At 32.8% G+C, this 24,172-nt stretch overlaps 2 protein-coding genes and 1 pseudogene across 2 annotated transcripts; all 3 read left to right on the top strand.

The window, feature by feature from the left end:
- Positions 1 to 5,240: 5,240 nt before the first annotated feature.
- On the top strand, positions 5,241 to 10,741 carry LOC139858187 (protein NLP6-like). Its single transcript, XM_071847041.1, has 4 exons — positions 5,241 to 5,710; positions 5,874 to 5,921; positions 6,887 to 7,853; positions 9,999 to 10,741. Exons 1-4 carry the CDS (start codon positions 5,249 to 5,251, stop codon positions 10,628 to 10,630), a joined length of 2,109 nt encoding a protein of 702 aa, XP_071703142.1. The 5' UTR covers positions 5,241 to 5,248; the 3' UTR covers positions 10,631 to 10,741.
- Positions 10,742 to 12,366: 1,625 nt separating this feature from the next.
- On the top strand, positions 12,367 to 13,244 carry LOC139860358 (uncharacterized). The gene is made up of 2 exons (XM_071849123.1): positions 12,367 to 12,430; positions 12,535 to 13,244. The coding sequence occupies exons 1-2, from the start codon at positions 12,367 to 12,369 to the stop codon at positions 13,242 to 13,244; spliced, it is 774 nt and encodes a 257-aa protein (XP_071705224.1).
- Positions 13,245 to 13,998: 754 nt separating this feature from the next.
- On the top strand, positions 13,999 to 16,865 carry LOC139860357 (uncharacterized; annotated as a pseudogene).
- Positions 16,866 to 24,172: the final 7,307 nt, after the last annotated feature.

Raw genomic sequence — 24,172 nt, 5'->3', positions numbered from 1 at the left:
CCTTAATCACCAAAGAATCAAATCTTATATAGATTACAAAGATTTTCTTTAATTCGGAGATCAACCGTGATGACGTCAAAAGATAAGACGAATTCCTATTTTCTCATTTCACTCTTTTACGATAGCTTCACTCATACTTTTCGAGTAATCGAATTATTTTATCCATATTTCTCAATCATGATAAAACCCTATGAATCAACTTATATTCGTCATAATAACATTCTTATTGTTAGCCATGGCGACCTCGATCAAATTTCGGGACAAAATTTCTTTAACGGGTAGGTATTGTGACGACCCGGAAATTTCCGACCAAATTTAAACTTAAACTTTATATGTTTCCGACACGATAAGCAGAATTTGTAATGTTGAATCTCAAAAAGTTTGGAACTACATTCATGTAATCAATTACCCTTTGACCGTGTTCGACGATTCACGAACAATTATGAGTATATAGATATGTATATATAATATATAATATTAACTGAAAACATTAACAAAGTATTAGATATATGATACTTTACATGAACGTTATTGTTTCGATATATTTATCGACAGAATTAAGAGATAATATCAAATGATTGAATTATCAGATACATTATGATATGATTACGGGCCTATGTTATGAGGTCCACTGTGATTTAAGAAATCTATTCTTTTTGACAACATTCGGAAAATGGTAAAGTGATTTATAAATAAAAACAAATGTGTCAATTAACGGGAACTAGACAAGGGTTAGTGGAAATTCCTGTTTAATTTCCAAGGCATGTTTTATAATATTTTCCTCGTGACCTTGATAAGATAACTATGTTAACTTTCATTTTATTTAATATGAAAATAAGAACGTGGAGTGTAAATAACTTAGATGTTGGATATCGACAAGTTAAGTAACTCGACATTTTTCATTAAGATGATTTCATACGTTTATTTAACCTTTGGACTTTATCCCATGCTTCACCAACAGACTGTATTTTAAAAACTTGAAACCTATTATGAATATATATAATTCTACTTTTCTAAAATGTTTTATGATATAACGATTTCCATTATTTTAACCTTTTAACAAAATGATTCTTAAATATATTTAGTTTTGGAAAATAAAATTATCATATTTATTTGATTTAGTTTCAAAAGTACAAAAAAAATGTTTTCAGTTTAAAAAGAACTTTATTATTAAAACGTATATATCTTTTATAAATATCTAGAACCACTTTTGACAACTCATTACTTAACCAGTATGATAAAGATAACGATATTTTATTTTATTTTATTAAATATATATAACGATTTAAATTAATATTATATATATTTATACGCGTATTATACGTATATAGTTTTATACTTTTACTATACTTTAACTTTACCTTTACTTTACTTTTACTTTACTTTAACTTTAATAATTCATACTTTAATAATTCACTTTAATAATTCATACTTTAATAATTCACTTTAATAATTCATACTTTAATAATTCACTTTAATAATTCACTTTAATAATTCATACTTTAATAATTCACTTTAATAATTCATACTTTAATAATTCACTTTAATAATTCAAAAATCTATTATAAATAGAATTGAATAGGTTTCATTATTTCATAGAAACTTGAAAATATATTTCTCTAAACTCTCTCAATCGAATTACATATATATATTTTCTTTGTATTATTTCAAGATATTATTAGTATACATAAAATACTATGACGGAGTTATACTCAGACGATTTCAAAATAAGTTTTCAAACGGGATAGAGCTAAGGAAATTATGGGTTATAGCTATGGAGGTTATGGGTATTGATCGAGGGTATTGCGTGAGGTCAACCTAACGTTTATCATTTTCGTTGCGTCTACGTACTTTCCTGCAATATTGAATCACAATATTGATAAGTTCGTGAATCCGAGACAAACCCTGCACTTGTTCAGTGCCGTCATATACATAATTGCTACAAAATACAGTATTGTGAGTTTCATTACTCCGTTTTTAATATATATTTTTGGGCTGAGAATACATGCGCTGTTTTATAAATGTTTTACGAAATAGGCACAAGTACTAAAACTAATTCTATGTGGGTTTAAACCAGAAATATACCCTTAGCTTGGTAACATTAAACTACTTGTCTATGTACGGTAGGCGCGAATCCTAAAGATAGATCTATTGGGCCTGACAAACCCCATCCTGACTATGGGATGCTTTAGTACTTCGAGGTTATTTTAAACACACCTGATCTGGTGTACTTCAGAGGGTAAAACATGAATGTTAAGGCTTGTTACCGGGTGCCTACAACTTATAGAATACTTTTAAACACTTGCGAGTGTACGGATATTTATGAAAACTGAAATCTTGTGGTCTATTACTATTACGGAAATGATTGATTATGATAAACTAATGAACTCACCAACCTTTTGGTTGACACTTTAAAGCATGTTTATTCTCAGGTATTAAAGAAATCTTCCGCTGTGCATTAACTCATTTTAAGGATATTACCTGGAGTCATTCATGACATACTTTGAAAGACGTTGCATTCGAGTCGTTGAGTTCATCATGATTAATATTAAGTCAATTATAGTTGGATGTAATATGAAGTGGTATGCATGCCGTCAATTTTTGATGTAAAGAAAGTTTGTCTTTTAAAAACGAATGCAATGTTTGTAAAACGTATCATATAGAGGTCAAATACCTCGCGATGTAATCAACTATTGTGAATCGTTTATAATGTATATGAACGGGTCCTTTCATAACCCGTATTTTTGTGTGATTGGGTCATTATTACAAATACTTTTGTAATGTGTCATTTGTGTACCAAGGGTCGTTATAAATTGTTAAACGTATCGAAATGTGTAATACGAACGTATGAACGGGACCTAACTTATAAAAAAATAGTGCTTTGTTTTTGGTAAACGGATTTGGGGTCGTTACACCCTGCGTCCCATATTAATTGTCACCAGACAAAAAATACACAGTTTAAGAAAATGTCATAAAAATACTATACATTCTGTTTACTTTTCAGTTTTACCAATACATTTTTCTTTCTTCTTCAATCCTATCCACATATATTCAGGAAAAATTAGAACTTAAACTTCATATTCTTTTATATTTATGGAAGTGGACAATTAATTTGAGACATTCCAAAATAAAATACTGGACAATAAATTAGGGATGGAGGTAATAAGATAGATCTGAAAGAATAATGATATATAATTGATCAAAATTTTAGCTATATATTATACTAGTTTTATGAGCCCGTGCGTTGCACGACATTTGTATAAATTAGTAGTCGATAACGTTAATATTGATATTTATCAAATGTATATAATACAATTACAAAAAATTATTTATTACTGATAACATTTGTATAGAAAACATTAGTACTGAAAAATAATGAACACATTATGAGCCCGTCCGTTAAAATTAGTTTTATTTCAATTGACAAATAATCGATAAACACTAAATATGAGCCTCTATAAAGTTATAAACTTAAAGTTATTATGATATTATCTAATTATAACATTATATGATAATATATTACAATATTTTAGGTAATGAAATATGTATATTAAATTAAATTAGGAAATTTAATAATTTAATAATTAATATATGAAAATAACAAATAGAGTAACACGTGGTAGGAATAAAGAAAGAGTTGACACGTGGTAAGAATTAATGAGAAGTTGACACGTAAGATTATTGTCACGCGCTTTATATAATTTAAAATTTATGTATATTTAGTTATTTCGATTGAAAACTGGTGTGTTCTAGATTAAACATTGTCAATCCGATCTACTAATCATCCCATTCATATCTCACTACTAGAATAGAAACCCATAAACCGGTTTTTCGAGCATTGTGAAAAAAGAGCTTCCAAAATGAATAAAAACTCCTTTTAAAAGTTTTAAGAAAAACCGGTAGTTGAACCTATTAGTGAACCCCGTGACTGTATTGTATTGTATTGTATCGATGGCAATAATGATGTTCGTTGAACCTAACTAATGAACCATATCTCCTCCTAGTAGTTAATACTTATCATCACTTTACCAAACCACCACCATAGAACAAGATCTGAATGAAAAAATGAGTGGCCGTTCAACAGTTTTTGATGCTTTGAATTCCAAGTATACTTGTTTGAGTGAGCCTCTTTCTGCAAGACCAGATGCTCCAACATCAACAACAAGAAGCAGCAGAAATAGAAGAAGTTATCTAACTTCTCTTTTTGTTTTCGGAACTCGAGAAGAGGTTGAACAACCTCAATCTCCTCTCCCCTCCAGTAAGTCCTTTTTTCCTAACCCTAAAATCACAAATTATCGGTTTTTGTTTTCGTTATTATCTTCTAGACTAGATCTATCTATATCTCTCTATATATCTATTTAATTTAATTTAAAATAATAATAATAATCTGGAGACGACTTGTAGGATTCAATTTGTGAAGTCAACGATTCGATTGAGAAGTTGATTTTTAAATAGTCGTCGTACAATTCAACCTCATATTATTCGATTTATCCAATTTTTGTTTACAATACTTTGTTACTTACGACCTAATTTTTGTTTCTATTCAAATCGGTACAAATAATTGATTAATTTGACAAGTTATTAGGGGAAAAAGTGTTAGAATAACAAACAGAAAATATGAATACGATTTTAATTTTATAATATAGTTTTCCATACAAATTCAATTTATAAATGTTTAACAAGAATTTGTTACAACGCATTGATGCTCTGTATGATGTTTAATACCTTAGTCTCAAATTTATTGTTCATATGCTCTTCTTAATCATCCCATAATTTAGTGTCCATTTTCATAGAGAGATTGAATTGAAATTGAATTGAATTGAATTGATGATATAAAATACTAAATTTTTCTAAGGACCATTAGCTATGAAAATGGATAGCTAGGAACACTTTTCTACACAAAGGATTAGTAATAGAGATTATGTTATTATGTAAGTGTATTTTGTGTGTAAAATAAGAAGTATAATTTATAATTTTTACAACTTCAAATTATAATTATAATTATAATTTAATTGGGGCTTTAAATTGGTAGAACTGATAAATGTAGTAGAATGTACTCCGTAATGTTTATGTTTTGTTAACATGTGTATGTCTTGGACAATATATTTGGGATCCGGGGAGTATTTTCAAGATGATATAACTTTGAAACACAAATATTATGTATTAATGTGTTTTACAATTACAATTTGGTCACTCACTCACAACACTTATATGCGTGATTTGTATATTTATAGGTTTCTTTAATTTGATGACCGATCAAAGTAGCGACCCACAGATAATAAAGGGTAAAATTACGAATGCACTTAAGGTTCTAAGCTTCCGTGAGCTACGTGTGCTTGTTCAGTTTTGGTCACCTATTGCTGTCCGAAAACATTGCTTGCTAACAACGTTGGACCAACCATTTGGTATTGGTGTGATCGATGAAGGGCTTTACTTATATAGATTGGAATCTGAGCAACGTGTGTTTGTTGTTAATGAGGAACATATAGAAGAACTAGGTTCTTCACCTGGTCGTGTTTATCGCCAAAAGCTACCCGAATGGAGTTTAGATGTACATAGTTTATCAACAAGACAATGTGTAAACGGATATATTAATTTGCCAGTGTTTGAACCAAGCAATGGTTGTTGTGTTGGTGTGATTGAAATTGTGACATCATCAAATTATGTTGATTATTCTTTTGAAGTACGAGAAGTCTCGAGAGCATTAAAGGTTGATTCACTTTTGATATATATATATATATATATATATATATATATATATATACATATATATATATATATATATACATGCATGTGTTCACACTTTTTATTTGGATTATGTGCTACTTGCATTCTTATATTCACGTGTTTTTTGTTTGAATTTTACATGGCAGGAAGAGAATTTGAAGTCTCCGAACGTGTTTGAGGATACGGACTTTTATGTGAGTTTCTAATTTGCATATATACATACATATACATATATGTATAAATGCAACAAATTAGACAAAAATACATAAATGCGAGAACCACAAAAAGAAACAAAATTGCGAGAACTTTTACATTTCCTGATTTTGTACATGTACAAGATTGGGCCGCTTTCTACAATATCCACTATTTACATGATAAGTAATAAATTCACATGTTTACAAACAAATATACACATGTGAATCAGATATTATTTTATTTTAAAGGTAATTTAGAATTCAGAAATTTACCGAAACTATTCATGTTTAATCTTAGTCTACATATTCATTTATATGTGATCCAAACTATGACATGTTAAAAACCTCGTAATTTCAAAAATTCTCGCATTTCTGTACTTTTTTGTGGTTTCCGTTTGAACCTTTGACTATTTTTTTAGCGCGCACACACACACACACTTCTATATCTATCTATACACATATATTAATTATCATCTTTTATCTTAATTGTTGAACTAAAGAGGAATTATTCACTATATCCTCCTTAAAAATTATACATATAATGTTAATAATTTCACTAATTAACTTTGCTTGACGAAGTAAAAATGTCAATAATCTATATTACTTCTTATCTCTTCAATCCTACGAAGTAAATTTATTCGATTGAAACTATAAAATTAACTAAGTTCAATTTTACAATGGCTATATGTTTTTTGTACCTAATTAGTAATCATTCATCATCATTTACATTTTATGTCATCATTAGTCATACAATACACTTTGAGATCTGATAATTTTGAAATCCAGTTCTTATATTGACCAAAGAAACTTCCAATTCGATTCAAACATCGGAAAATTGAACATAAGTGATTAAAATAATCATCCACTGCTTTGTGCCAGTATGATGCTATTTTTTATTATATATAAATATAAGTATGTATGTATGTATAGTTCTTGTGGCTTTATCTTTTGAATTTCAAATACAGGTTGGAGATGAACGAATTGAACATGAATTGGATGAAATATTCCTAGTCCTAAAGACAGTATGTGATATTCATAATTTACCTTTAGCTCAAACATGGATGATATCGGGATACAGTAGTGTTGTCGCCAATTCCGGGAATTTAATTCGAACGTGTAGTAGTTTTAGCAAAAACTGCATAGGAAAAGTTTGCATGTCAACAACAGATTCTTTACCGTTTTACATTCGAGATTTAAGCATGTGGGGATTTCATGAAGCTTGCACACAACAACATTTAGACAAATCCCATGGTGTTGTTGGTATGTCGTTGTCATCACGAGGATTATGTTTTTGTAAAGATGTAACAAAGTTAAGTGAAGACGAATACCCGTTAGTTCCATATGCGCGTGTGAATGGAATAACTAGTTGTTTAGCTATTTATTTAAAAAGTATTGAAGTGGATATTGAATATGTTATGGAGTTATTTTTGTCAAACGAGGAAGATGTACAGAGTTTGGCGAACAACGTGGTGAAAACGGTTAAAGGACAAATTAAGAATGGGTCAAGGGTCAAATTGGGTAATATGTCTTCTATACAAGTTATCGGAGGGAGTCCTCTTATTTGGAATCTTGAAGAATCATTATCTTTGACTGAAAAAGAAGAGTTACCACCAGAGTCAAACGAACCAGAGTCAAACGGTCAACAACTTTTGATAGTTAATGAACCGTGTGATGTTGATACTAATATTACATTGTCAGAAAAGTCAAACGGTCAACCACTTTTGGAAGATATGGAAGAGGATAATTTGCATGATAAGCCATCGAATTCGATTGATGCTGGCACGGGTCAGATTGTTGTTCCATTTATGGAGGTAGAGGATTCGGGTCAACCCATCAAGAGAAAAAGGAATAGAACTGTCAGGTCATATAAGCATGAAGAAGTTAGCCAATATTTTGGAAATACGATGGATGAAGCTGCGATTAGCCTTAACGGTAAGTTCATAGTTTGTTAATGATGTCAAGATGAGGCAATTTTGACCCATTTGACTACAAATGGGACAATTTTGGGTTGTTTGCTAAAAACTACTAATAATGAAATGGGTCAAGTATATTGAACATTTCGAGACATCTAACTAGCATTTATATGCTTAAATCCTATAAATAAATCTGATTAAAGAAGTTAACTGTAATAATATATAATATATATTAAGTTAATATTTAAGGCATTGTAGAGGAGAAGATTAACAATGTTTGCTGGTCAGCCCAAATCTACTTGATTTGACCTACACTAAGTACTTGTTGTGACCAAACCGAAAGAGGTCAACTGTCGACGTGGGTCGTTATGTTTTGGAAAATTATAAAATGAGACATTATATGGTTTGTTTTAGGTTCTGTTTTCAACAAAAACGAACTGCTTATACGTGGTGTATATAACCATAGTGATACAAGGATAAGATATTATATATTGATAACATTAAACTCACACAAATGTAAGAAGTTGATAATCAACTGAGAAGAGTCATTCTTATGAGAAGAATGAGAAGTAGTCCTGACCAATCATTCCTAAGCCTATCGTAAATTTGATAACTACCAAATTAATAATGTAAAGTATTCATCGTGCCCCGAAATGATTGGCCATAAATGCTTCTCATGGTTCTCACACAAAAATAGTTTCGTTAATCAAACCATTATATATAATATTATATCCAAGTTCCCAACAATCAGAGTTCGTTCCAAAATTAAAGTCGATTTAATGGTTGGTTACATGTTCATTTTATTTGTGCTGAAATCCCGTGGCTTTAACTAATAAAATTTAGTGACACTTTATAAGATTGATTTTAATATAATATCATGTTAAAACCTGTATGAGGCTGTTGATCAACGTCTATACTTGGTTGTTAAAACCTGTATATTTTATAGTTCATGTTTCATTTTGGCTAGAGGTAAACCACTAAATGGAATTAGGTTTATATTGAGCATAATGACCAAACCACATACTATAAAATTGGTGCTAGGTGTCTGAAACTGTTAAGGTTAACTGAACTAATAATACCCCTACTTTAGCTAAACCCCTATCTGAACTGTCAATAGTGTAGGCCCAAACATAAGCTAAATCCTTGAATTCGATATTGACTTGTAAGAACAGTACGTGAGTCTTGCTATAAATACGATGATGATGATGATGATGATGATGATGATTAACTTTATGAACAGGTTGATAAAATCTATGATAAATAGGTATTTAGGAATCTATTAGAAGCAGTAATGTATTGATATGAATATGAATTACATACGTGATGACAATTACACAAATGTGTAATTGTTCCATGGCTTCTTGTGAGAGAATTAGAGCCTTAACTATGTGTAGTACACCTTTTACTATGTGTTTTGTTGGGTTAGGCTTTAGTTGACTAATAAGATGAACCTTGTATCTATAGTCCACATACAAGTTCCTTACAATTCCTACACATCACACACTTACATCTCCCTTATTGGGTATCTCCAAGGTTGAAAAAGACATGAGACGGAGACGAGTCGGTCAGGATCTTAAAAGTTCGAGTCTATCGAGGACATTGACCAATGTTGACTTATATATAAATATATTAAATACAAATATTTCAACATTGAATATTTTAAACATAAACATTTTAAAAATAAATGATTTACAAATAAGATGATATGGTGTTAGTTTAAATAATAATATAATTATAATTATAATATGTACATTTATAATAATGTTTTTTTTTTTTTAGATAATTATAGTGCAAGTGTATTTTATGATTTATTTTTAAGGGATACTATTGAAGTCTGTTTTTCTAGCTTATTTGTAAATGGGTTTGAGATTTTCGTTTACATTAGAACAAGGCCAGGCAAAAGGCCAATTTTCCCCGACGTTGACCTGACTTTTCCCGACGTTGACCTGACTTTTTAGCGTTGACCGACTAATTAGACGTTTTTGCGTGAAACGGGACAGGCTAGTCACCAAAACATCGCAACTGGCCCCGCAACCATCGTTTGCAACCATGGGTATTTAGAGACCCAACAAATAGTGCCAACTCTAGTGATGCCCATATTTGTGTTCTTTTATTCTAAGAATCTCATCCTCACTTTGTTCACTATGTGTGTGTATTTATGTAGTTAGCAGATCTACATTGAAGCGCATTTGCAGGAGTCTTGGTATACCAAGGTGGCCATATAAGAGTGTCCCTGATAAGATCGATACCCATTTGAAACCGGATGAAAACGTCCATGGGTCTGAATTACCACTTTCCACCCCAGCATTAGAGGTTTCCTCTGAAACATTAAACATAACAAGTATGATAACTCATGATCTTGCCACTCTAACCGAACACGGTGAACGTAATTCCACACCTGGACCCCACCAACAGGAACGCACAAATTTACCTGATGGATCTTCACAGCTTTTAACAACTGTTAATGGAAAGTCTATTGAGAATACATCTGCAAATACAGTGAAATATGTGACTGTTAAGGCAACGTACAAAGAGAATATTGTAAAGTTTCCTTTTAGCCTTTCGGATGGATTGGTAAAGTTGAAGAAACTGATTGAAGAAAGGTTTCAGCTCAAACCTGAAAGTTTTAACCTCGGATATTTGGATGAAGATGGTGATAACATAAAGATTTGTAGTGACGATGACTTGATGATGATGATATCATTGGGTGCACAACCAGATATTCAAACTGTGATCAGACTATTGGTTTCGCCAGTTGAAAAGGATGATTACCCCTCGTCTAACTTAAGTTTGTGATACTCGTAAACTATATTTGAATTATTATTTAGTAGTTATTTCCTGTCTTGCATTCTGAAAGGAATATAATAGTGATGTTAGAACCCCGTGTGTGTGTGTGTGTGTGTGTGTGTGTGTGTGTGTGTGTGTGTGTGTGTTAGTAATTGATGTTAGTGTTAGAACTTAGAACCATGTGTGTGTGTTAGTAATGTCTTTATCTTCATTGTTTTGATGTGTATTATTATTATTACAAAATGTGGGTGAGATATCTTAGAAGTGGTGTCTTGGTTATGCCTATTATTCATTGATTTGTTACATTTTTTACAACAAATCAAGTTGCTGTGTTTTATGTTGGAAAATTCCTTTCATGTGATATTGTTGATCATCAAGAAGATTACACATAGAAACAGTTATGCATGGTCCTTTTGGTTGTTGAAATCAAAGGTATATTATTTTTCTTTTAACCCGAGTATTCAACATTTTTATGAACTGACTAATTTTAGGGTGACTACTGGCTTGGTACAATTTGATATCAAAGGTATTTGTTCGTGAAATTTTATTGGTATTAATCACTCATCTTCTTACTTGGTACAAGGAAATGCACTATTTTGATACTGTTATCAAATTATCAAAAGTTTCAGCATATTGTTCATTTATTAAGATGGTTTAAATTACGTTCGAAGAAATGCATTGGATCTTTGACCTTTAAAATCATGATACATGGGTCCAGCTTATATATTTGTCCACTTACGTTGGACCTCAAGTAAGGTCTTTTCTTCTTCTTCCTATTTTAGTATTATCATCGCCTTACGTTAAGCTATCTAATCCCCTCAAACAAGCGATTGACAACCAAGCACATCACTGGCATATAACATATTGGCTTATGTTTAGAAAATTATGTGTATGTTTGGAAATAATTATGTGTATATTAGTCTTTTGATCACCTTAATTGGCCCCTGTTACGTCTTGACCTTTTGGCTCTCCATCAGTGGCGAAAATACATGAGGGCAAGCGGCGCCCGCCCCAGTGGATTTTTTTCTGTGTTAAAATTTTAGGTTTTTCGACTTTGCCCCCGCTGAATTTTTTTACCCCAAAACTAACATATTTTGCCCCAAAACCTTTGAATTTTGCCCAAAATTCTCCAACTTTTGCCCCAAAACCTTCACATTTTACTCAAAAACCTTCAACTTTTGCCCAAAAATCTTCATAATTTGCACAAAAACCTCACTTTTTTGCCCCAAAACCTCCATATTTTGTCCAAAAAAAATTTGCTATTGTTTTAAATTTTTTTTTTTACCTCCGGTGAAAAAAATCCTAGTTCCACCACTGATCTCCATGACCATGTTTAAGACCCGTTTCCTGACCCCATGGCAGTTGTGCTAATAATTTTGAGTGTCTAATTATATTATATTTATTTACCATATGCATGTCGCTAATTATATTTACGATATAACTATAGTTGAGAAATCCGCATTCAAATCATACAATCCAATACAAATGTCTCACACACAAATGAACGGTGAAAATAGAATAAATATAAATATAAATAAATAGAGTACATCATATTATCGTCAGAAATCAAATAATTCAAATTGGAAGATCATTGTATCTTCATCATTTGGTTTGTCGCCACCGGGTAATATTCTATCTGATTTATCCCGTGTAAAGAAGTCTACACTGTCCCCTGTATGGCGAGACTTGATGGTGTTACAAGGAGTGGATGAGCTTTTTGAGATATTAAGTCCTCAAAGTTGGAAATGGAGTATTGGCAGCGGCTCGAGTATTTCCTTTTGGTCCGATATATGATTGGAGGTGTCAAAGGTACGTGATCAATTTCCTGCCTTGTATAGATTATCGTCCAAGAAAGACAGTCACATCAGATTGTGGGTCTTGTAATGAAGTTGGAACTGTAATGTGGGATTTAGGAATTCATGGTCCTTTAGATGCTTATGAATCCAATCAGATGCATACTCTGTTGGTACTATTGTCGTCTGTGGCTTTAGATAATTTAAAAGATGACGTCATTCAGTTGGTCCACTCGGTGGATAAGGTGTATTCGGTGGCGGACGCGGTTCGAGTTATGCTTTCGTCAAATATTAATAGTGAGTTCGATTGGTGCAAAATCGTATGGAATCCAAAAGTTCCTTCTAAAGTCGCTATTTTTCTTTGGTTAGTCATTCAAGGGGGAGTACCCGTTAAAGAGTTTCTTAGTTATAAACATTGCTTAAGAGATGGGTCGGATGATAAGTGTGGTTGGTGTTTAGAGCACGCTGAATCAATAGACCATCTTCTTTTACATTGTTCGTGGACCTTCAAGTTGTGGGAGGCATTATTCAATTGGTGGAATATTAGTTGGGTCATGCCATCCTCTATGGTGAAGTTCGCTCTTGACTGGCATTATGGAATGGGTGTAAAGGCGAGCAAGTTTTGGAGTCTAATTGGCCCAGCTTCACTTTGGACAATATGGATTGCTAGGAATGAAGTTGTTTTTAATGGTAGGTACTCATGTTGGGCGTCAGTAGTAAATCGGATTAAGATTAAAGTGTTCCAATGGCTTGAGGCTTCAAAAGTGTTCTCGAGTCATCAATTTTATATACGGTCCACTCGGTCCACTCAACCGTGGTTGTTGATTTAATGAGGTTAATGATGTTTAAAGGAAGAGGATCACTTCTGACTAGTAGGAAGCTCTCTGTTTTGATATTTTGGCTACTGTAAGGCAATGTAGTGTAGTGATCCTAGCATATCCCATTTTCAGTTTGTTACTTTAATATTGTATTTTAGTGAAGTTTTCATGGTTGGTTGGACATTGTATTGTAAGTCCAATGTGACCCATAATGTACCGGATGACTTTTCACTTATTTGTGAAATGTCTTTATCTATATTAATTCATGTTTTTTGCCAAAAAAAAAAAAAAAAACAAAAAAAGAAATCAAGTGTAAAAGATGTATAATAATAATAATAATAATAATAATAATAACAACTTATATACTAATTGGCACAAGAAATTTGGTCTTTTGGGTAATAAAACAACTCAAAACAACATATTAAAATTTTAACCTTTAACTTTACAATTGATCTCTTCACATTTGAGTATTAAGTGTAATTTTTCTGAGATATAAAGGGTAAAATTAGGGGTATAAGATATAATTTCTCATTAATATTGATAATTGATAATAACAATTACAATTACAATTAAAATTACAAGTACTTCATAATAATACTTAAAAAAAAAAAAAAAAAAAAAAGATCTAAGGCCTTATTTGAGCTTGGGCCAGCAAACAGCATTTGTTGGGCCAAAATTGAAAAGCCCCCTACTTATAAACTCAGCAGTTCCTCTTATTCAGTCTCGAACATTTTCCCAAATTCTTAACTAGCAGTCGCAAAGTATACTCACAGCTGTAACAACTCAAAGGTATATATATATATATATATATATATATATATATATATATATATATATATATATATATATATATATATATATATATATATATACATTTCTTAATTTCTTAATTTCTTAATTACTGGGAATATATTATGTAATTATTTCCTCGTCTATCTGATTTAGTCGCTTACTGAAAGTTTTATTTGATCCAACGTTTATGAATGTCTAAATCTCTAGGGTTATAGTCAATTCGCATAGTGTAAATATCTAATTAACTTTCCAGGAGCGTAGAGCGAGAGCAGCTAGATATATAGTGAATTCGCATAGTGTAAATATCTCATTTAACTACAAAATGTAGAATGTGATATAAACTAGTTTATGAATTCTGTTTGCTACTGATATGAATATTGTAACTCGACACAATAGATAGATAAAAGGACCATCTGTGAATTAACTGTATTATAACGATTTGCTGTCAAAAAATACATTGAGGGATGAAAAAGATTGAATCAGCTGTCATTATATAATCACTATAAACTGTCACGCTTATACAGTCCAGTTTGGTTTCAAGTATACACAACCTGTAATTCAGCTTGTACCAAGATGAATAATCTTTTGCTGTATGAGTCAAAAATGAACAAGTTGGGTTGACCCAAAATGCAGCTCACCTTGGAGCGTGCCCCAAATGGGTGATTTTTATTTAATTTTTTTTTTTTTATTTTGTTAAATGGCCTTAATAGCAGTCAGTCATTTCTTTTTCTCAGGTTACCGGTTTCTAGCAATGAAGATAATAAAAGAAAATGCTGGTCAACTTACAAATTTTGAAGTGCTTGACTTTTTACGTTCTAGAGGTGCTGCAAAAGATCCCACACGCGTTCTTGCACCTGTGGCACCTTCAGAATATAAGGTTTACGACTACCTGGATAAGACTGCTGCTAAAAGTCAAACTAGAGAAAGTATTGTTGAGTTTGTAACTAAATGTAAACGATACGAGTTATCAAAACAAGAAATCGCTGCTATCGTCAACATTAGACCGACTTCATATGTGGAAATTGACCCGTTGATTGAAGATCTCGATACACGAGTTGGAGAAAGTGTAGAAGAATTGGTAGAGTTAATTGTACAAGTGTTTCCACCTTCTCCAGATGAAAGTAAAACCGAAGAATCAAAGTAACGAGCTATAAGCATGCAGTGTTGTAGAAAAAGGTCGAGACGGGGGTCACAATAGTTTTACAATGTTATAAACGGTAAAGAAATGGTCAACAATGTCAAAAAGACGGTCAACAACGGCTGAGAAGTCAAAAAACGGCAGTGAGACGAATGTTGACCAATGTTGACTTTATAAATAAATTTCAAAAGTTTGAAATGCTCGTTAGGTCCACATCCACCTCTTGACACATATCATTCTGTCTACAATTTTTTTTTTAATTGTTTTGGAAATGTAGTGTTTCTTTTTTTCTTAATAATAGGATATCACATTTACATCATTAGGTTGCTCATGATGTGTTTGTTGAAGCTAGTGGCTCCTTTAGTGCGAAAAATATGTGTCTTATGAAGATCACTTGTTAAATCTCCTTGCAAGGAAGGTATATAAGTTGAAAGTTATATACCAGTGTTAAGGCAATTAATCCGTTACGATGAGGTGTTATTGCGGAAGTCGTGCCATTATTCGAAAGTCTTCGATGAGGTGTATTATTGTTTGTAATCACCTCGAATACATTGAAGTGCTTTCTGTTTTGCATAATATGCCTTCTGATTACTCACTTTGACTGCATACTTTTTCTCTAATTCTTGTTTTAATGCTTGTGTTGGCATGTCTGAATTGCCCTCAATTTGTTGCATAATCTCCTTTGCCAAATAAACAGATGAACATTACTTGATAACTCTGGATTGGTCACACTTATGTTTATCACAGTATGTTTTAATCTTCTATGTTTCACCAACTTGTAAGTTGCTAACGTGTAACACAAGGACATTTGAATATTCCATGTTTCACCAACTTGTAACTTCCATGTTTCCGAACCACCGCCGTTTGGACTTAAAACCATAGGGACGAAGCATTTAATTTTTAAGAGTTATGGACTAGCGACGTAATTTAACCAAGACCACAGGGACCACTGCCGTTTGGACTTAAAACCACAGGGACGAAGCATATAATTTTTAAGAGTAAGGGACTAGCGACGTAATTTAACCAAGACCACAGGGACCACCGCCGTTTGGATTTAAAACTATTGGGACGAAGCATATAATTTTTAAGAGTTAGGGACTAGCGACGTAATTTAACCAAGACCATAGGGACCACCTCCGTTTGGATTTAAAACTACTGGGACGAAGCATATAATTTTTAAGAGTTACGGACTAATGACGTAATTTAACCAAGACCAGGGACCATCAGTGTAATTAACTCTTTTATTTTTCAGTTTCTGATTACTCATCGGTTAAGAATGGTTCATCATGGAAGGATCGATGCATTTTGATAGTCGGTAAGTAGCAACTATTCCATGGTTCGTTAGATAATGTGGATGGCATTGTAGGTTTGTTATGTGGGTCCCGTTTATATGGTTTAATTTCTGATTTAATCTGGAAAAGGGTATATAAAATAGCAAATGAAGAATTATAGTGATAGAAAGAGATGGATTTGTCTTGGGTTGCTTTTACATATTGTAAGTTGTCTCTAATTGTTTTAATAATTGCACAATGTATAAGGCGAGTCTTACATGGATCGTTTCTCAAGAATCTTCATAAATAGGACCATGGTTGCAGAACTGGAATTACTTCCCTAGTACAAGGTTTGTGGAAAACCCCAACTATCGGTCAAACTTGATCAAACTCGGTCAAAACTCAGTCACAGCCAATACTAGGGATTACTAAAAAAACGATTAAAACTCGGTCAAAATTGGTTAAAATTAAACTCGATCAAAATTGTTCAAAGTCAAACTTGGTCAACATCTAAGTACTCCCGAGTTGTCGAACTCCCTAAAAGGTCCCGCCCGAGTACTCTCTGAATCTCGAGTCTTGCAACCTTGAATTGCGTCCAATTTGAATGATAAGGTATGCGGTAAATGTTTAACATCGTCACTAAGTATTTGCTTACATTCATGGTTGTAAAAGTCCGCCTTGTCGGACGGTTAATCTGTGAATAGTCGGGTTTTGGGAGTAGTCTTACTCGGCTAGGCCAAAGTCAGTCAACGCTGTTTAACAATTCACAATTAGTTAAAAGTCAATTCGGTTTTAGCCAGTCAAAGTCGATTTATTTGGACAAAGTCTATTTTTTTCAGAAAATTAGGGGTTAACGTCAAAGTTGGTCAACCTTTTAATTTGGTGATTATGTTTATGTTTCTAAACAGTTACAATACTTTTTTGTTTATGATTCTCTTCTATATCTACATATATAATTTACTGTTATTTATAATCATACATGGTCCAATCTAGTTAGTCCTCGATTCATTCCATACTTGAGAAATTAATCACTACAATGTCACCGATTAATATATGACTAGCGACTTTTAAGAGTTTAAATTTGACAACAAGGTCCGAACCGTTCTTTGGGACAGGTTTTAACGAACTCTTGATTTGAAGTTATGAAGAGCATTAAATTGGTTCAGTTTTCTGACTTACATTCATCAAAGAAAATTACAAAATTCATATAATGGAAATAAAAAGTGCACATCATGATCCTTTGAAATAGATAGATCTCATGCGCAACTACTTAAAATAGAAACTTAAATGAACTTAATTGACTTGCGAACCTAGTTTTAGGAATTTAACCCTATTATTTATTTAAAAGCTGGTGGAAACTGTCACAAGGATCTCATCTTAGGCATTAGTTGAGCAACTTGGGCCACAATGCTCAGTTTAAAGGCCACAATGCTCAGTTTAAACTCAGCAGTTTTGGCTTGGTAGTTAATTTCGCTTCCTGCAATGGGAACATATATTATACAGAGTTAGGCTGAATGGGTAAAAAATAATGCTTAAACCATAAGTATTAATTAAGCATATACAAGAAGATATTTGTGTTTGACTAAAATTCAGTATTATGAATACATTAGCTGCTCATGTTGAATGATATACGTACGTTTAATATATATTATTCATCAAGTCGAGTAGATCTTTTAATCTTGTGTTAACATTAATATTAGTATGATGCATTTTAGACATTAAAATTTGTTCTTTATACCCATGATATTATACATATATTCATTTGGAAAACAGAAAAAGACAAAAACGCGGCACTATTTATTTGAAACTTTTTTGCAATTTTGTCATATTTCCCCCCCAATTTTTACATTATGCTAAATTTCACGCCTTTTGACTAACTTTTTATTTTTCCCCAACCCTCTAATTTTAAGAGATATACCTTTCTCCCCCCGTTTTTACATTATGTTAAATTTCACTCCTTTTGACTAACTTTTTATTTTTTCACAACCCTCTAATTTTAAGAGATATAACTTTCTCCCACGGTTTTTACATTATGTTAAATTTCACCCCCTTTGAGTAATGAAGAGTTAATTATTCATTTGTGAATAAAAATTGGTTCCTTCGTTTTCTAGACTATTTGTGCTTTATATTTGAACTTTTTGAAAACTATCCTTCAACAATTTTTGTATTTGATTAAATTCTGAAACATAGCATCTCCGTTGTTGAGGCTCATATATAACGAGCTCAATCATTCCAACTAATATCTCATTAACACCCACAACGTCAAAAACGGGTACAACTAACTGCCCCATGAATTGCTCACCGTCAGCGTCATCGTCAGTTAGTTGAGCTGCAACCCCTTTTTGAACTGCCGTCCAAGCGAAAGGCTCTTCAGGCTCTGGTTTCGTATCAGGAAAAAGTTTGCGTTCGAGAAAACGGTTCCTATAAGTGACAAGCGGGGTTTTATGGTTTTCATTTAACCAAAAAGGTTTATCTTCTAGTGTAATACTGCACTTATCTCTTGTGCATTCCCAAAACTGAAGTGAACCGTCTTTTCCTTCAAAATCAAATTGTTTAAATAGTTTAACAAGAGCCATTGTAATTGTAATAGTTTAGAAAGAGTGTTGATTGGCGATAAGAAAATTGTAATTGGATGCAGATTCATATAGTTGAACCCACTAGTGGAAAAAAGGTGTGTAAGGTAGGCCAGGGACCAAATAAGCTACAGTTACATGGATCATTATCATCCTTAGGATTATAGATGAGAATGAGTGTTGTACTGTACTCGTCTTTTTGACCCTAACATGAATACCGCATATCATACCTATACAATTAGTTTGGTTCAATCATAGGGTGGTGGTGAAGTGGTAAGACCCTAGCCTTTTAATGTGAAGGTTGAGGGTTCGATTTCATGCAACTGTAAAGTTATTCTCCCTCATAGCTATGGAGATTCGTCTGCAATGACTCCGAGCTGCTCGCAAAATGAATAGTCGCCATGAGATTAGTCAGTTAAAAAAATGTTGAATACTCAGGTTAATAAAAAAATAGTTTGGTTCCGGTATGAGAAATAATGACACTATACTCTTCATACGGAAAAAAATAAATAACATGAAAATAAAATTATTAATTAAGGAAACTTTAAAATTAATTACATGCAAGGTTGAATCATACAACAAAACAAATAACAATAACAATCATGTTAAAGATATCCTATACCATGCAAGCCTTAACTATAATGCATATGAAGATTGAAAAACATAATGATCCGTGTTCAAAAGCTTTTAATTATCAAAATAATAATACAGTAAGAATTATATTATAATTACTATAATAATACAAATATAATAATAATAATAATAATAATAATAATAATAATAATAACAACAACGCAAGGGGTGGCCGAGTGATTGAATGCTTGGAAATCTCCAAAGGAGATTCGGGTTCAATTCACACCGCTAACAACCATCAGAAAGCTGCAAGAAAAAAAATCTGGCCACCTACGAAGATCATCACACGGCCAAGACCCAAGGCGAGAAAAAGTCGCGAAAAGATCGTGACAATGAAGCGAGCCAAAAATTACCGACACCAACACTGACAAAAAACCACCGGCATGAAAATATTAACCGGCACCCACCACCCCCATAACCGCATATATAACCGGAGTGTCACCAAAATATTCACACATGCATGTACAACTGAAAAAAACCAGAGTGCCAAGGATGGAACTCGTTGCATTGTTGTTCCCTGGTTCTCGAGAGGAGAAAGGCTAACGGGGGAAAAACTCCAGTAACAAGGATCAACATTCTGACGAGAGGCAAAACTGTGCGGGAAACTCTCCAGCACCCAAATTCGACAAGAAGAAGCCCTCCAAGTTCGCATTTGGTCGAAGAAAATGTCGTCAAAGTTCAGGAAAATGTAATAAACAACCCCACCATGGGATACATGCAACGACAGCCAACAACAAATATAAGAGCCTACACTCTACAAATATCCCGCACAACGAATGACCACGGTCACTAAAACGACGACGAAGTAGTTGTGCGCCGGCCAAAAGAAATTGTGAGCTGCCGGAGGAGGGAAATAAAGGAGAAAATCAAACCACCAGCGAGATGCCGGTGATTGGAGAAAAGGAGTGCACGGGCTACAAAACTAACTTGAAACCATCTAATAAGGGTGATGACGGCAAAAAGTAGGAAAAGATGAGGGGGGGCTAAACAATAAAACAAGGTTTCTCGTGGCAGCATTTGAACCAATAGATAGAAAGAATCTTTGTTAGAGTTTTTTTTTTAGAACGGCAATTTTGGCATCGAATTCTCTTATTTGCCACCCACACACCCGTTAGGAAGAAACTCCTCGCATCCATCGCGCAAAGCGTACCTGGAATTCTTTAGGGTAACTGCTTGACCCGCACAAAGTGAAGGATAACAGGGGCACAACCTCTGAAGAAAACTCCCCCTCATGATTTGAACCTGCACCTATTTTTTCAAGGATACGGGTCCAGAACCAACTAAGGCTTTTTACTACTCAACCAATAGTTCGGTGATTATCTTTGTTAGAGTTAGTAAGACCATTCACATCAAGCCTCGTGATAGCCTTGTCCTTTAGGGCACCAATGTCATTAATGTTTCCTCACTTTGTCCTCACCACGATCGTCCTGGTTTCTTTCTTTGGATTGCATTTTGCAACACAAAACGTTGTGCCATTTATTTAATGTTTTTATATAAAGTAACTAATAAATTAGTTACTACTATATTTAATAAATTTTCAATAATAAAATGAAACTATTAAAACAATAAATTTTTTTTTTATTGCCATATAAGGTAGGGCATAATAATTTTTTGATAAACAAAAATAGTGAAGTGGACTTTTTTTTTGGGATGATGTTCAACTCTAGGCTGATAGAAAGAGGAAAGGGAAAGCAAAGGAAATGGGTCTCCCTCTCTTTGTATTCTTCGGGTGTGTTTGGATGAAACTAGCTGGAGCTGGAGCTTGGAGCTGGAGCTTATGGACTAGAGCTGGAGCTGGAGCTTATTTTAAAAGCTGGTAGCTGGAACTTATTATTTTTTATAAGTGTTTGGTAAACTAGCTGGAGGTTATTTTCCAGTTCATAAGCTCTACTTTTTTTCATAAACTACTACTAGCTTATCCTTTAAGAGCTTATGATTTTCATAAGCTCTACTTTTTATGTCTACCAAACAAAGCTTATGACCTGGAGCTTATTAAAATCATAAGCTCAAGCTCCAATAAGCTCCCATAAGCTCCAATAAGCTGGTGTGCCAAACACACCCTTCTACTGCTTTTTTCGTCCATTTTGACACCTCATTCCGTGTCACACTCATATCTTGTCATCTATGGAAACAAAGTAAACGGTGGCGTATGCTTTTAAAAAGGGATGATGATCCGTACACCACCAACTTTTAGCCGTACACCACCAAATATGCTTTACAGTTTTGTACAGTACAACACCATAATGCATGTTTAGTGGTGTACGGATCACTCCCCTTTAAAAAGACATGCAATATTTTGTTTTGCAATTATTATATACGAGTAATAATACCCAATACTATAATTCAAGTTTACCTATTTTTTAAAAATTAGAAAAGTTAGACAAAATTAGTTTCTACTGTCCGATCCACCGATTCAACCGGGTTGAACATGAAAATCTTCCTGTTCATAATGGTTTAAGAATCGTTATAACACTGGTCCAAAATAAGTCAAAACCCTCCGATTTTCTATTCAACCCATTGAAACAGGGAAAGAATTTATCTGAGGTCCAAGTAATTTGGTCATTCAGGGTGACTTATTTTATCCATCCAGATGGTAACTTATTGTATCTAAATTTATCATTTTAATCAAACAAATTATGTCCATTTTCTTTTTCAATAGCAGTTCGGGATCACCCAGAGAGACTAAACTACCCACGCGTTCATCTCCCGCAGTTGCATAATCCGCCCCCAACTGCTGCCCAGAGGAAATCCGGCCCAATCCGAGGGCATGGTCGGTAAAACCCCCTCCCCACTGCCCTCGCAACGCGATGTGCGAAAGGCACTATTGGGTGAAAATTCAAGGGTTAAGGGGCAACCTTGTGTGCAATGTTGCTCCACACGAGAGCCGAACTCCTGACCTCTCGTTAAGAGAAGCAGTTCACTACCACATGAGATACAACACAAGGTTATTATTATATCATCTTCAATATGGTATGGTAATCTTTACCACATATTTCAAATCAGATGAGGAGAATAAAAGGTAAAAGATATTCTATACATTATTATAAAGCACGTGCCATAAATCCTACGTGTCATCTTCTCAATTAATTTAAATTAAATTGTCCTACGTGTCATTCTATTAATTAAGCTGAGTTACATAATCTCACGTGTCATTCTATTATTAAATCAAATTAAATATAAAATCAATATAATTACCATATATAGATTCTTAAATTTAATATTTTAATAGACAGATTGTATTTATCTAAAACATTATCTTATTACCATATATTATTAATATTAATTATTATATTCTAATTGATACTTCCTATATAAATTTTATTACGTCTAACACTTTTCTAAAATGATGACTCTCTCGACTGAGCTAACACAGTACTTGCACCTAATTAATATCACATATAATATAATATCTGCTTTTTTCACAGTAATAATATTTAATAAATAATATAATATTTAATTATTTAATTATTCAACCATGGAAACTTTTTTGTGATAAAAGTAAATCGAACACATATAAACTTTTGCCATGATGAACTGCTAAAGATGAACAGCTAAAGACATCGTCAACCATGCAACGTATATTTTCCCTTATAATTAAGGGAAAATAAGTGAATTGTAACAGGTCAGGTTTTGTCTTTCTAAGAATTTTTATACTTAGAATTATTCAAGGTTTTATAATTAATAAGTGATGATTTAACCCAAATGTTAATCAGCTTAGTTGGTTAAGTATCAACTCTTTCTAAGGGGAGGCGTAGGATCAAGTCCTCAATCTCCCTGTTTACAATTTCTCACCTGAATTGAAGGTCAAAAAACAATAAAAAAATCTCTCCCGAAACTTTTTATTTTTCATTCTTACCCTTCCACTTCTTAATATTTTAATTTCCTTCCTCAACTTTGTATTTTTCATTTGTCCGTTTAAGCTATATTTTTATTCCATGAACTATCAAGCACGTACATTATTACAATAAATGTTTACTAACTTTATCGTGTAAGATACCACCATGGCGTTATTAAATTATAACGGCGCAATTGGCCACTTCCAAACACACAAATTATACACACACCAAACACTTCATGGCAACACAATACATTAAACAAAAGGGCCGGTAGACCCCTCAACCAGGGGGCGGATCTAGCATGGTGCAACCGGGGTCACCTGCCCCCGACAATCGAAACTTTTTTAACGGAATTTTTTTATTTAATTTAAATAAAATAAACTGCGGGAATATATAGTTATATATTAGATATATCAAAATACTAAACAAGTACTGTGTTAGCTCAGTCGGGAATATTATTTTTTATTACTAATATTAATTAATTATACATGACGACTCCCCCGAATATCATTATTTTACTGAAATGACTAACAACTTTTCTAAAATTAAACTCGCGACTTATACTTTTATTCAAAAAATAATTGTATATAATAATTCTAAAATAATATAACTTATACTTTACTAATGTTACGTTCCATCACAAATTTTCAATGTACTCTAAAAATTACATAGTATATAGTATATAAAAGGATATTAA

This window comes from Rutidosis leptorrhynchoides, chromosome 7, assembly GCF_046630445.1.
Source record: "Rutidosis leptorrhynchoides isolate AG116_Rl617_1_P2 chromosome 7, CSIRO_AGI_Rlap_v1, whole genome shotgun sequence".
Taxonomy (NCBI): Eukaryota; Viridiplantae; Streptophyta; class Magnoliopsida; order Asterales; family Asteraceae; genus Rutidosis; species Rutidosis leptorrhynchoides.
This window is presented reverse-complemented; position numbering and strand designations above follow the sequence as displayed.

Bases quoted from the DNA above. Each gene is read 5' to 3' on its own strand.
- LOC139858187 (XM_071847041.1), top strand. From the start codon at position 5,249: ATGACCGATCAAAGTAGCGACCCACAGATAATAAAGGGTAAAATTACG. The intron at 5,711-5,873 runs GTTGATTCACTT...TTTACATGGCAG, and splicing joins AAGTCTCGAGAGCATTAAAG to GAAGAGAATTTGAAGTCTCC. The intron at 5,922-6,886 runs GTGAGTTTCTAA...TTTCAAATACAG, and splicing joins TTGAGGATACGGACTTTTAT to GTTGGAGATGAACGAATTGA.
- LOC139860358 (XM_071849123.1), top strand. From the start codon at position 12,367: ATGGAGTATTGGCAGCGGCTCGAGTATTTCCTTTTGGTCCGATATATG. The intron at 12,431-12,534 runs GTACGTGATCAA...TGTGGGATTTAG, and splicing joins TATGATTGGAGGTGTCAAAG to GAATTCATGGTCCTTTAGAT.